This window comes from Phaenicophaeus curvirostris, chromosome 9 (assembly GCF_032191515.1).
Source record: "Phaenicophaeus curvirostris isolate KB17595 chromosome 9, BPBGC_Pcur_1.0, whole genome shotgun sequence".
In the NCBI taxonomy this organism is placed as follows: Eukaryota; Metazoa; Chordata; class Aves; order Cuculiformes; family Cuculidae; genus Phaenicophaeus; species Phaenicophaeus curvirostris.
This window is the reverse complement of record NC_091400.1, coordinates 8,397,364-8,409,200: the sequence shown is the minus strand read 5'-3', so window position 1 is coordinate 8,409,200 and position 11,837 is coordinate 8,397,364. Positions and strand designations below refer to the sequence as shown.

At 44.7% G+C, this 11,837-nt stretch overlaps 1 protein-coding gene across 1 annotated transcript in view; it reads left to right on the top strand.

Moving 5' to 3' along the window:
• The first annotated feature begins 267 nt into the window (after window positions 1-267).
• Window positions 268-11,837, top strand: part of ABLIM1 (actin binding LIM protein 1) — a 204,894-nt gene continuing 193,324 nt past the window's right edge. Inside the window, exon 1 of the mRNA XM_069863744.1 lies at window positions 268-307. Coding sequence (XP_069719845.1) covers window positions 295-307 — 13 coding nt within the window. The 5' untranslated portion in view covers window positions 268-294. The remainder of the gene's footprint in view (window positions 308-11,837) is intronic.

The window sequence follows — 11,837 nt, the reverse complement described above, 5'->3', positions numbered from 1 at the left end:
CAACCGAGCGATTCTCCGCTTCGAGCCCCGGCGCCGCGAGGAGCAGGAGGCTCCTTTCCCATCACTTTTCCTGCCCCGCCGCTCCCGGGGCGGTGCTGTGGGGGTGCCAGGTTGCCGGTGGGGACACCGGGGTGCGGGTGGGGACACGGGGGTGCGGGTGGCTGCCCCTTTCCCCGCCCCCCGGCCCCGCCCCGCGCCGCGGCGGGCAGGGAGCGCGGCGGCGCCGCGGATCCGCCCGCTTCTCCCCCCGCTTCTCCCCCGCCCCGCACCGGTGCGGGCTCCGAGCCGCTCGCCATGGCTGCTAGAGGTGGGTTTGCTCCTCCAACGCCTTGACCTTGCCCGCTTCGCCTCCCTGCGGCGCCCCGCTCGCCGCGCTGGGGCGGGGGATGCGCCGCCGGTCGCGGAGCGGGGAGGGGAGGCGAGAAGATTTGTCTCCTCGGGGAGGTTTCTCCCCTCGGGGAGGCTTCTCTCCTCGAGGTCTCTCTCCTGGAGGAGGTAGCGTTTGGCAGCTCGGCCGTGGCACGGGGCTTGGCAGCGCCGAGCATCCTCCGGGAGCCGCACCTGCGGGCAGAGGAGCGGGGACCGCGCGGCGCCGCCTCCCGGGGCTCGGGGAGCGGGAGGGGGGTCTGCGGGGAGAGGGGAGCGGGACGGGGAGCAGCCTGGGGTGATCCCTGGTGCTTGGGGGGGATGGGCTGCTCCGGACTGGTGCGTCAGAACGCGAACTGGTCGGTACTGGTGTGTCAGAACGCGGTGGTTATCACTGCTCGGGAAGATGAGCTGGTGGGTACTGGTGTGTCAGAACAAGGTAGTTATCGCTGCTTAGCAAAGATTGGTCGGTACTGGTGTGTCAGAACACACCGGTTATCACTGCTTGGGAAGATGAACTGGTCGGTACTGGTGTGTCAACGTGGTGGTTATCACTGCTTGGCAAAGATTGACTGGTTTGTACTGGTGTGTCCGAACACTGTGATCATTGCTGCTTGGGAAGGGTGAACTGGTTGGTACTGGTGTGTCAGGACACACTGGTCATCGCTGCTTGGGAAGGATGAATTGGTTGTTACTGGTGTGTCGTAAGTCCTGGTTATCATGCCTTGCAAAGGATGAATTGGTTGGTGCTGGTGTGTCTGCTGAGCGCTTCTGTCGTCGGTGCTACTGTTGGGGTGTGGTGATGCATCGCACCGTCAGGTTATACCTCTGGTGGGCGTTTGCATCTGCCTTGGAATTAGCATTGTGGAGTTCTACTTAAAATTTGCATTTGTCTTAATAATGACCTAAACATGAACAGCCTTTGTCCTTTGCATGTGTTTGTCGAAGCTGACAATGCATTTGGGAATTCTGGGCTGGAGATGAACAGATCCACCCTCACTGACTGCAGATTCTGCCTTGTCCCAAACTTCTGCAGCTGATTTGAGAAACTGGTGCAGGTGTGGCACAAGGGCTTTTAGGGTTCTTACTACAGCAAGAACCAATTAAAGGGTTGGAGGCATAAAGTTAAGCATTTTTTGAATGTTGTCTTAACAAAAGCAGAAATACTTGTAAGCGTCTCCTGGCAGAGAGAAAATTACCTGCACAGCAGTGACAAGCAAAACCACTCCCAGACTATCTCTGCATTGAAAAAATACTTTGTAAAAATGACATATTACAAATTAACAAAGCCCTAAATGCAGGGATACATGTTATTTGTTCATCCCTTTATTTCTCTGTATCTTCACTTATTAAATAGGGCTCAGCATGGACCAGCTCTTTCATTTGCTTGGATGCACACGGAAGGGATCGTGTGACTGCTGAGAGCTTGTCAGCAGTTTGTGGTTAGGACCATATTCCTTAAGCATCACACCCATTTTAGGTATAAATAATAAATGGTGTTAGAACAGCATAATTCTTTGTGGCACAGTGGAGTTCTTGCTTTAGGAAGAAATAGAGCGTATCAGTCTCCAAAGAATCCATTTCTGGAAGAACACTGAGTATAGTAACATCAGTGCTGTGCCTTAGTACTTGTGGGGAAAACCCAGCAGAGCTTCATAATGTGAATTAGACTTGTTGCCTTCAAAGGGTACCTGGATTTGAGGAAGTGACAGAAAAATGTTGCAATTTCAGCCTTGCAGATGATTCCCCAAACCTGAACTGTACAGAATGGGATGCCCAGGGAATGCTTCCCACTGGCCATATTCCCTTTTCCTCCCCTTGCTGTCCCTCTTTCCTTTTCATCTGCGCAACACATGATGTTTGATGCCTGCTTGATTCTGCTGGAGAGCTGCCTGGAGAAGACGGGCGAATTCTTTCTCAGCCTCTCCCATGCCATCTTATTTTTTCAGAGTAATTAACTGAAAAGAGAGAGAGAGAGCACATCCAGAGGACTTTAGGGAAATGGATGAGATTCATAAAAGAGATTAAATTTTATCAATATCTGCTTTTCAATTTTTAACAGATGGACTTAGTTAGAAAATAAGTGTGTCTGTATGAGCAGATAGAGTTATTCAGTACTGACCAAAGGATATTTGTGTATAAAGCAGGAGAGACCAGTGGCATTATAAACCATTTTAAGCAATACTGCTGTTAAGATCTTACATATGAAGTTAGTTTTACACACTTATGTGGTATAGTGGGTCTTAACGAGGTTACTCCTGAGAATGTAGCTTGAATAAGAAGTAAGTTTTTAAGGGATCTGGGCTTTGTTCAAATGTCAGATAGGGACCTTTTGCTTCGTGAAGCCAGACTACTGCATGCATATGCAGTCTCATTACAACCACTGTATCATTAAGGTCTGCATGCTCAGCAAATATTGACTGTTAATAATTCATGTTGTGCTTGCTGTCCAAAAGGTGATCATTATTATTCTGAGCGCATCAGACACTTAGAGTTGCCAGCTTGTTGATTACATACCAAGCATAACAGGAATAGCAAGAGAGTTAAATATTCACCTGTGCCATTTTTATTACTAAACTGCAGAAGATACTCAAAGTAAAAACTATAAAGGTATTATCAGTGTTCAATCTGTGCAGCTCTCTATTAATCTCTTTTGCTCCAGGAGGCAGCATGGTCTTGTGAACTGACTGCAACAGATGACAAGCTCCTGAAATCTGTACTTTTGGAACATTCCTTTTAACTCTTCCACTCTAGCTCCCTGTTTTTATTTAACCAAAACTACATATATAGTCAATAACATTGTAAATAAATACATTGAGTGTAACTAATAATACAAATCAATGTAATTTTGCAGTGAATGGAACTTGGCATCAAGAGTTCTATGCTTGTTCAATGGAAATGATGGTAGCTAACTTTTTCCAAGGGCTTGGTGAGAGAACTAGTGGTTCACTCATGCTCGAAGATGAGTTTCCTGATATTTTCCTTTGTTTTCCTCCACCCTTCCTCCACACCTGTACCCGAGCTCATGCTCTTATGGAAGTGTAAGGTCTCCAACATTCTCCTGCTGCTTTCCTCATAGCCCGGCTCTAGCTGATGATTTGACCAGCACAGGCAAGTATTCCCAGAAGTTTGAACAACTAATCACTTTGGAAATCTGGTGATTGAACTGCGAGCTGAAACGAACTTTGAAAATCCCTTTTCACTTCCCTGTCAAGCTGGAGCCCTTCCCAGGGTGCTCTCACGACCTGCTCTGCAGCCTGTCGGAATCAGTGGAGAGCGGTTGTTGACGTCAGTCAGGCTTTTCAATCTTGCAATTTGCAAAAGGCTTCATATTCTCCTTTCAGCTCTTATTAAGTAGTTGCTATTAGGACTCATACATGACTGGATTCGGGTGTTGGAGTAAGCCTTATAGATTGCTGCTTACCTAAGGGCTTGTTTGCAAAGAGCTATAAATTCTCTGGATGAAAGACATTTTTCTAAAGCCAAGTATAACTGTGACCTACTTGTGCATGTTATCTCAAACTGCTTAAAAACTGTCAAAACTACTTGTTATCATGAAGGTCTAAGTTAATGGAAAAATCGCTATTTTTACCTATTTTAATCTTCAGTTATGCTAGAGCAAACAGGCACGAGTGGTAGTGTTTGGTGTGCTCAAATATGATGATCTTGGTGATTTTTTATTCTAAATGTTGAAAGAATTAGCATGAATCATAGAATAGTTTGGGATGGAAGGGACCTTAAAGATCATCCAGTTCCAACCCCCCTGTGATGGGTAGGGACGCGTCTCGCTGGACCAGGCTGCCCAAGGCTCCATCCAAACTGGCCTTGAACATCGCCAGGGATGGGGCAGCCACAACTTCCACAGCATGAGCTGTATCTAGTCGAGGAAGGCAAAGGCATTTAAAATAGAAGGTTTGTTGATAATGGTGTCTTTTCAGCCTTTTTTTGTGCCAAAACAAAAATCACTGAATTTTGACAGAAGCCAGTGTTGAAGGAATATTATTGCTGTCTATTACTGACAGGTTGTTGTGTGCCACTCTGATGCTGCAAGTGTGGATGTTGTAGAGGAGGTAATTGCATTTTTTAGCCAACTGACTAGTCAAAGTAGTAGGGTTGTTTAGCTTAAGAATTTATTTTATTTTATACTAACAAAAGATGATAAACTTCAGCGCATTATGTTCTGCTCTGGTAACAGTTCTTTCTTCAGCTGCACTGTGCACATTGCTTGATTGATCTGTCTGACAGATGTGAACTTCTGTATGAGGAAATCCCCGATAAGGACAGGCTGAGAGAGTTGGGGTTGTTCAGCCTGTTGAAGAGAAGGCTCTGAGGGGACCTTAGAGCAGCTTCCAGTACTGAAAAGGGCTTCAGGAAAGGTGAGGAGGGGCTCTGGATCAAGGAGTGCAGGGACTGGGTGAGGGGGAACGGTTTGAAGCTGAAGGAGGGGTGATTTAGGTTAGATATTAGGAAGAATTTTTTTTCTTTGAGTATAGGGAGGCCCTGGCACAAGTTGCCCAGAGAAGTCGTGGCTGCTCTGTCCCTGGAAGTGTTCAAGGCCGGGTTGGATGGGGCTTGGAGCAACCTGAACCAGTGGGAGGTGTCCCTGCCCATGGCAGTGGAGATTGCAACTGCACAATTTTTAAGGTTTTTTCTGACCCAAACCATTCTATGATTTTTCAATGAGAAATTCACATACTGCATCTTGAGCTCCTATGTATTCTACCAATAACCTTAGTTTTAGTTTTCCAGATCTTCTTTTCTCCACAAATAGCTGTAGACATGGCTGCAGCAGTGGTTTTGATTGAGAACTATGCTGACTGGTTTAAAAACTAACTGCTGGGAGCTTCTGGTCAATGTTTTATTATGGTCTGTGATTTTCGCAGTAATATAGCCCATATATTAAGGCTGTGGCAATATTTTCTGCCATATCCTTTCTGAAATCTGTTTCTGTGGATTTCTTTTTGTTGTTAGAGGCACATCTTTCAGGCATATAATACTTTGTGATATGACAAGTACGTGGCTATTGCTGAACATGCTTGGACTGAGCAACCTGGAGAGTGGGGCAGTGCGAGCTGGCTGGACAGTTCCTTAATTTTAGAAGTAGAAAATTTTAGCACGCTTAGAGTAAATCACTGTAGTTTCAAATGCTTCCATTCCTAGCGATACCAAGGAAAAAGGTAGAAATAATGCTCCACAGCTCAAAGGAGCAGGTTCTTGGCAGGGTTGGGTGATCTGCAGCAGTACCTGAGAGAGAGCGGTGTGTGCAGTCATGCCGACACAGCTGTTTTCCACTTTGAATCCCTATGCAGTGCAGAATTTGGAACTGGCTCTCAAGGTTTTTCTCTCCAGCTTTTGTCCTGAATTTCTTCTGTACTGATTTCATGCTGTTATTTAATCCTATGTCTACTTTCTCTTTAGTTCTTCCAAACATAAATAATGACTTTTTTTTTTTTCTCCAGTTACTCATTTTAGGTCTTGATCTTCAGTTTTGTGTTTTAAATATCTTGGGATCAGCACCTGGATTGTCACTGCAAGCTGTACTTGTCTGTACAGGAGAATCAGTAGCTGCGGCTGAATCTTTAGGCTTGGTACAGCTTTTGTTTTAATGGGGAAAAAGGATATTTTACTGAAGAACCTGACTTAAACAGTAGCATCTCTTTTAAGCTTCTGCTTTTTAAGTTTTTCCTCTCTCTCATCTTTCTTCCCTCTCCCTTCAACAAAGCTTAGTCTGTGCTGTTTAACTTCTGTGATTAATGAAAATTAGTCCTGAATGCATGGAAAAAGTTACATGGACTAATGGCAACAATAAGAGGAAACCAGGAGGGACAGTGAGGTAGAATCTATTTTAGATGCATGGCTTTGAAAGGAATTGCACCGAAGGAAAATAAGCATCAGCTTATGGATGGAAAAGCCAGCAAAATTGCTTTTAGTGAAGAATACTAGAACCTCATGTGTTTTGCAGTCTCTGAAAACAATCTTTTGAGGATTTCTTTTTTATTGTCTGTTGTTGTTTCCTTTAATAGGTTTGAACTGAATACTTTGAATTTATTTTGAATCTAATCTGTTAGTAAAATGAAACCCACACATGGTTGGTACATGTGACTGATGTAGCATTTCTTAGTTTTGCAGTGTAAATGCAGAAACACACAGTGGAAAGCAGACTTTGGTCTGCATGTTCTGAGACCAGCAAGTAGACCTTCATATTTTTATCATATATTGCTTAGGCTACAATGTCTTTATTAAAACCCAAAGAAAACTCCTAGACATTATACAGTAATAGGAGAAAAAACATCTGTGAGACACATGTTATTTTATACACTCAGGTCTTATTGTGGCATATCTGGACTTCAGTAAAGCCTTTCTGGACTTCAGCAAAGCCTTTGACACAGTTTCTCACAGCATTCTGCTTGAGAAACTGTCAGCCTCTGACCTGGACAGGCGCACACTCTCCTGGGTGGAAAACTGGTTGCATGGCCGGGCCCAGAGAGTGGTGGGAAATGGTGTGAAATCCAGCTGGAGGCCAGTGACAAGTGGGGTTCCCCAGGGCTCAGTGCTGGGTCCAGCCCTGTTCAATGTCTTTATCAATGACCTGGATGAAGGCATCGAGTGCCCCCTTAGCAAGTTTGCAGACAACACTAAGCTGGGTGGAAGTGTTGATCTGCTGGAGGGTAGGGAGGCTCTGCAAAGGGATCTGGACAGGCTGGACCACTGGGCAGAGTCCAATGGCATGAGGGTTAACAAGGCCAAATGCCAGGTCCTGCACTTGGGGCACAACAACCCTGTGCAGTGCTACAGACTAGGAGAAGTCTGTCTAGAAAGCTGCCTGGAGGAGAGGGACCTGGGGGTGTTGGTTGAGAACCGACTGAACATGAGCCAGCAGTGGCCCAGGTGGCCAAGAAGGCCAATGGCATCTTGGCTTGTATCAGAAACGGCGTGACCAGCAGGTCCAGGGAGGTTATTCTCCCTCTGGACTCGGCACTGGTGAGACCGCTCCTCGAATCCTGTGTTCAGTTCTGGGCCCCTCACCACAAGAAGGATGTTGAGGCTCTGGAGTGAGTCCAGAGAAGAGCAACAAAGCTGGTGAAGGGGCTGGAGACCTTATGAGTCTTATGAGGAGCGGCTGAGAGAGCTGGGGTTGTTTAGCCTGGAGAAGAGGAGGCTGAGGGGAGACCTCATTGCTCTCTGTAACTACCTGAAAGGATGTTGTAGAGAGGAGGGTGCTGGCCTCTTCTCCCAAGTGACAGGGGACAGGACGAGAGGGAACGGCCTCAAGCTCCGCCAGGGGAGGTTTAGGCTGGACATTAGGAAAAAATTCTTCACAGAAAAGGTCACTGGGCACTGGAACAGGCTGCCCAGGGAGGTGGTGGATTCACCTTCCGTGGAGGTGCTTAAGGCACGGGTGGATGAGGTGCTGAGGGGCATGGTTTAGTATTTGATAGGAGTGGTTGGACTCGATGATCCGGTGGGTCTCTTCCAACCTGGTTATTCTATGATTCTATATTTTCAGAAGGAACTTAATTTTTAAAAGGTCAAACTCAAATAAGAGCCCCAATCTGTAAACATCATTGAGCATTACCTTTGGTATGTTTACCGGTCCCATATGTTAAGTAGGGAAATCCTTACTTGGTAAATGAGGTTGGACTAGACAGGCTTCAGCAAGGCACACCTGTGATGGAGAAGTCTAATGTTCTTCTCCCATTTGTGAGCCAGAATTAGGGCTTTGGTGAGTCATACAATTGTAAAGTTAGAAAAGACCTCTACGCTTATCCAGTCCAACCGTCAGCCCAACACCACCGTATCTATTAAACCATTTCCTGAAGTGCCACAGCTATAAATTTTTTGAACACCTCCAGGGATGGAAACTCCACCACTGCCCTGGACAGCCTTTTCCAATGCTTTATCACTCTTCCAGTAAAGATATTTTTCCTAGTACCCAATCTAAACCTCCCTGGCACAACTTGAGGCCATTTCCTCTCATCTTATCACTTGTTACCTGGGAGAAGAGACCAACGCCCACCTTACTACAACCTCCTTTCAGCAAGCTGTAGAGGATGATAAGGTCTCCCCTAAGCTTCCTCTTCTCCAGGCTACAGAGCCCCAATCTGTTTCTTCCATCTAAACTATGAAAGATGGATGCATCCACAATGCAGTGCCCACTGTTTACATGCACACATTGGAGTTAGGCTTAAACTCAGTGTGTTGCCGATTGTGTAGGACTTTAGTGAAAGCTGAATATGAGCTACCTGAGTACAGGCCCAAATTCTGGTGTGGATTTTGCAGCCTGTGTTGACTTCTGTGCTGTTGCGAACAGTTTGTTGTGGCCAGTTTCAAAACACTCAGTTGTGGTGATGCCTGTGCTGTAATTAGGTGGCCTTGAAGTTGCTTCCCTATGGCTAGAAAAGATTGCATGCACTTCATGTTTGTTGAAAAGTATTAATCTATTCATCTGAGTTCCACATTTTGAAGTGGAAGGAGGGTCTGTTGTCATCACTGTAAGAAAGACTGGTGTGTCAAAAGGTATGATGAGCCAAAGTGTATTATGGCAGCAGTATGTTCTCTGCCTTCAGAGTTGGTGCTGGGGTTTTCCAGCTGTGTTGGTAGGATTACTGGGACAGCTACCCAGGAGAGATGCCTGCGGTTATGGCTGAGGGACGTTCTGAATGAAAGCATGAAGAAGGAAACACCCAGAAGACAGTGTTCTCAAAGGTGAAGCAAAAGGTTCCTTCCCCTTGCTGTGGTACATTTGTGGTTTCCACTTACAGAGGGGTGAAAGAAAAACATCCAAGTCAGTCAGCAGATAGACGGTGAGGTTCTGAAGCCCTTCGACCTGTGCTTAGCTCTTTTTGGAGCAAGCTGAAAAATGTGGTACATGTTGCTGTTTGTTGATGGAGCCAACAACGTCGTTTTCTTTTTCATGGACGGAGACGTTTTCTTGGTAACTCATTGGCATGGTGCTTAGTAGTGATCCTTTTGGAGACAAGTCAGGGGCGTGAGTGGTCTTATCACAGAGGACTTTCTGAGGACATTGTGATAAGGAGTTTTGGTTTACTGCTGCTTTACTAATAAAAATGGTGTATTCTGTTTCTGGAACTGCATAAACAGATCATGTATTGTTAGAGGTGGACACATTTTAATCCAAAGTGCGTAGCGCTGACAGTTTTTGTAATATTTTTTAGTACTTTTCATTCCCTTTGCTCTTCCTGGAACCTCAACTTAGTTGTTGCTAATGTGCTCTCATTTTGATTACTGTTTCCTCCAATGTAAGTCCTGGATGAATAAGGACTATGGGATTTCATTCAGTGAAAGGATTCTGCTTTAATTCCTGTTATAAACCTCATTTTGTTTCTGTTGCATCACACACACACGAGGCATCTTTGATCAAGAGAGAAGTCAGCAAAACTACTGTTCAAATTACAGTTTCCTTTTAACTAGGGATGAAAGCTTTCAGTTTATTTTTGGCATTAGAAGGTCTGGGATACAACCAGGTTAGATGAGAGCTGAAACCTAGTTAATGATAAGGAACATAGCTAAGAGAGTATAATAACAGCTCTGAAAAAAATATTCCAGCTTTAACTCTCTGGGACCCTACACTTCCAGAAAATGCACAACAGTTTATGCCGATGTCCTGGCTTTCTCTGGTGTCCTAGGTTGCCACTTCTGTTAATCAATGTGGAATAGTTGGCTTCAAGGTGTAAAGTGAAACATATCCTGGGCTGCATCAGAAGAAGTTTAACTAGCAGGGGGAAAGAGAGGATTCTGCCCACGCTGGTGAGACCTCACCTGGAGTCCTGCGTTCGGTTCAGCAGTCCTCAGCACAGGAAGGACGTGGAGCATTTACAGTGAGTCCAGAGGAGTCTAGAAGATGATCCTCCCACATGGGAACAAGCTGAAAGAGTGCAGTTTGTTCAGCCTGGAGAAGAGAAGGCTCTGAGAAGACCTTAGAGCAGCTTCCAGTACTGAAAGGGGGCCTACAGGAAAGCTGAGGAGGGGCTCTTTGTCAGGGAGTGCTGGGACAGGATGAGGGGAGATGATTTTAAGCTGAAAGAGGGGAGATTTAGATTAGATATCGTAAAGAATGTCTTCCTATGCGGGTGGTGAGGCACTGGCACAGGTTGCCCTGAGAAGCTGTGAATGCCCCATCCCTGGAGGTGTTCAAGGCCAGGTTGGATGGGGCCTTGAGCAACCTGACAAGGGGAGTGGAACTGGATGAGCTTTGAGGTCCCTTCCATCCCAAACCATTCTATGATTCTATGAATTATTTTCACAGATTTAGGGTGTGAAGGAAGTGTTGGATTTAGGACTTGCTGTTTCACTGAAGATAATAGTAAATGCCTTGTTCAGTGGAGCAGGAATATGGCTGAGCCTATGGTCAACAGGCAATGTGGAAATCCAATGAAAACTGAAAAGCGGAACCCACCTTTTCCTTGAATGAAAGCACACCTGAGTGAACACAAATCCAAACACCATTAAAATTAGATTTAGTTGCTAAAGGAGTTGGGCTGTTACCCATGAAATAATATTTTATGCTAATTAATATAAGTCGACATAATGTAAGTATCCTAATTTTCTCTGCAGAGTACTTCCTTTATTCAAGTCAGAAGGGTGTGTACATGGATGAACAGCCTGTACTAAGGTGTGTATGAGTGTCTCTGCTCCACAAAAATAAATGCCTTGCAGATGTCTTGATTGGTTTATAATGAGCAGAGCTGTAAGACCTATTACCCTTCTCTGGCTTGTGCGCAGTTTCATTTTTTTAATTTGTTTCACCATGAATATCCTCTGCATGTGGATGTAGAAAAACAAGACAGGATTTGAATGTTCCTATGGCCTTCTGCTGCTGTTGTGTGATTTTCTCTTTTATCATCTAGTAAGCCAATAAAACAGTTAAATGATAATCAGACAACCCACTAAAAACTTGTGGCACATGTAAATAAGAACAAAAATTATTGCAAGAAGGCAATATCGTTATATAATAATGTGGTTATCCAAAACTGTTTATTCTACTTTATGAGCTGGAGATAATCCCAAAATTATCCAGTCCAGACTTTGATCTAAGAAAAAATAATAAAACTTTGATCACTGTGGAATTGGCAGCTGCTATAAAAAGCTTGTGTCGTATTTCTCTCTTAGTAACACTAGCTAAATCCAAAATAACTGATAAAAGAATTTGGTGATTGCAGCTTAGGGATGCTTTCTAACTTGACCTGAAGTAATCTCTGTCCAAAAATGTCTATAAATATTTTCTTCTATTTTCTGTAACCAGTTGTTTTTATATTTGAGATGAATGACAAAAATGTTTTGTGTACTTAGATGTGCAATGCACATTTGATGTCCAGTGTTTCAGAGAAAGAGGCTCTGGTTAACTTGTTATGTTCATACATACAAGTTACGCAGGGCAAACTTCAACCTTTCCCTTCTTTTGCTGTGAGTTTTCCTGCTTGATTTAGATAAACGTAGGATCATAGAATCAT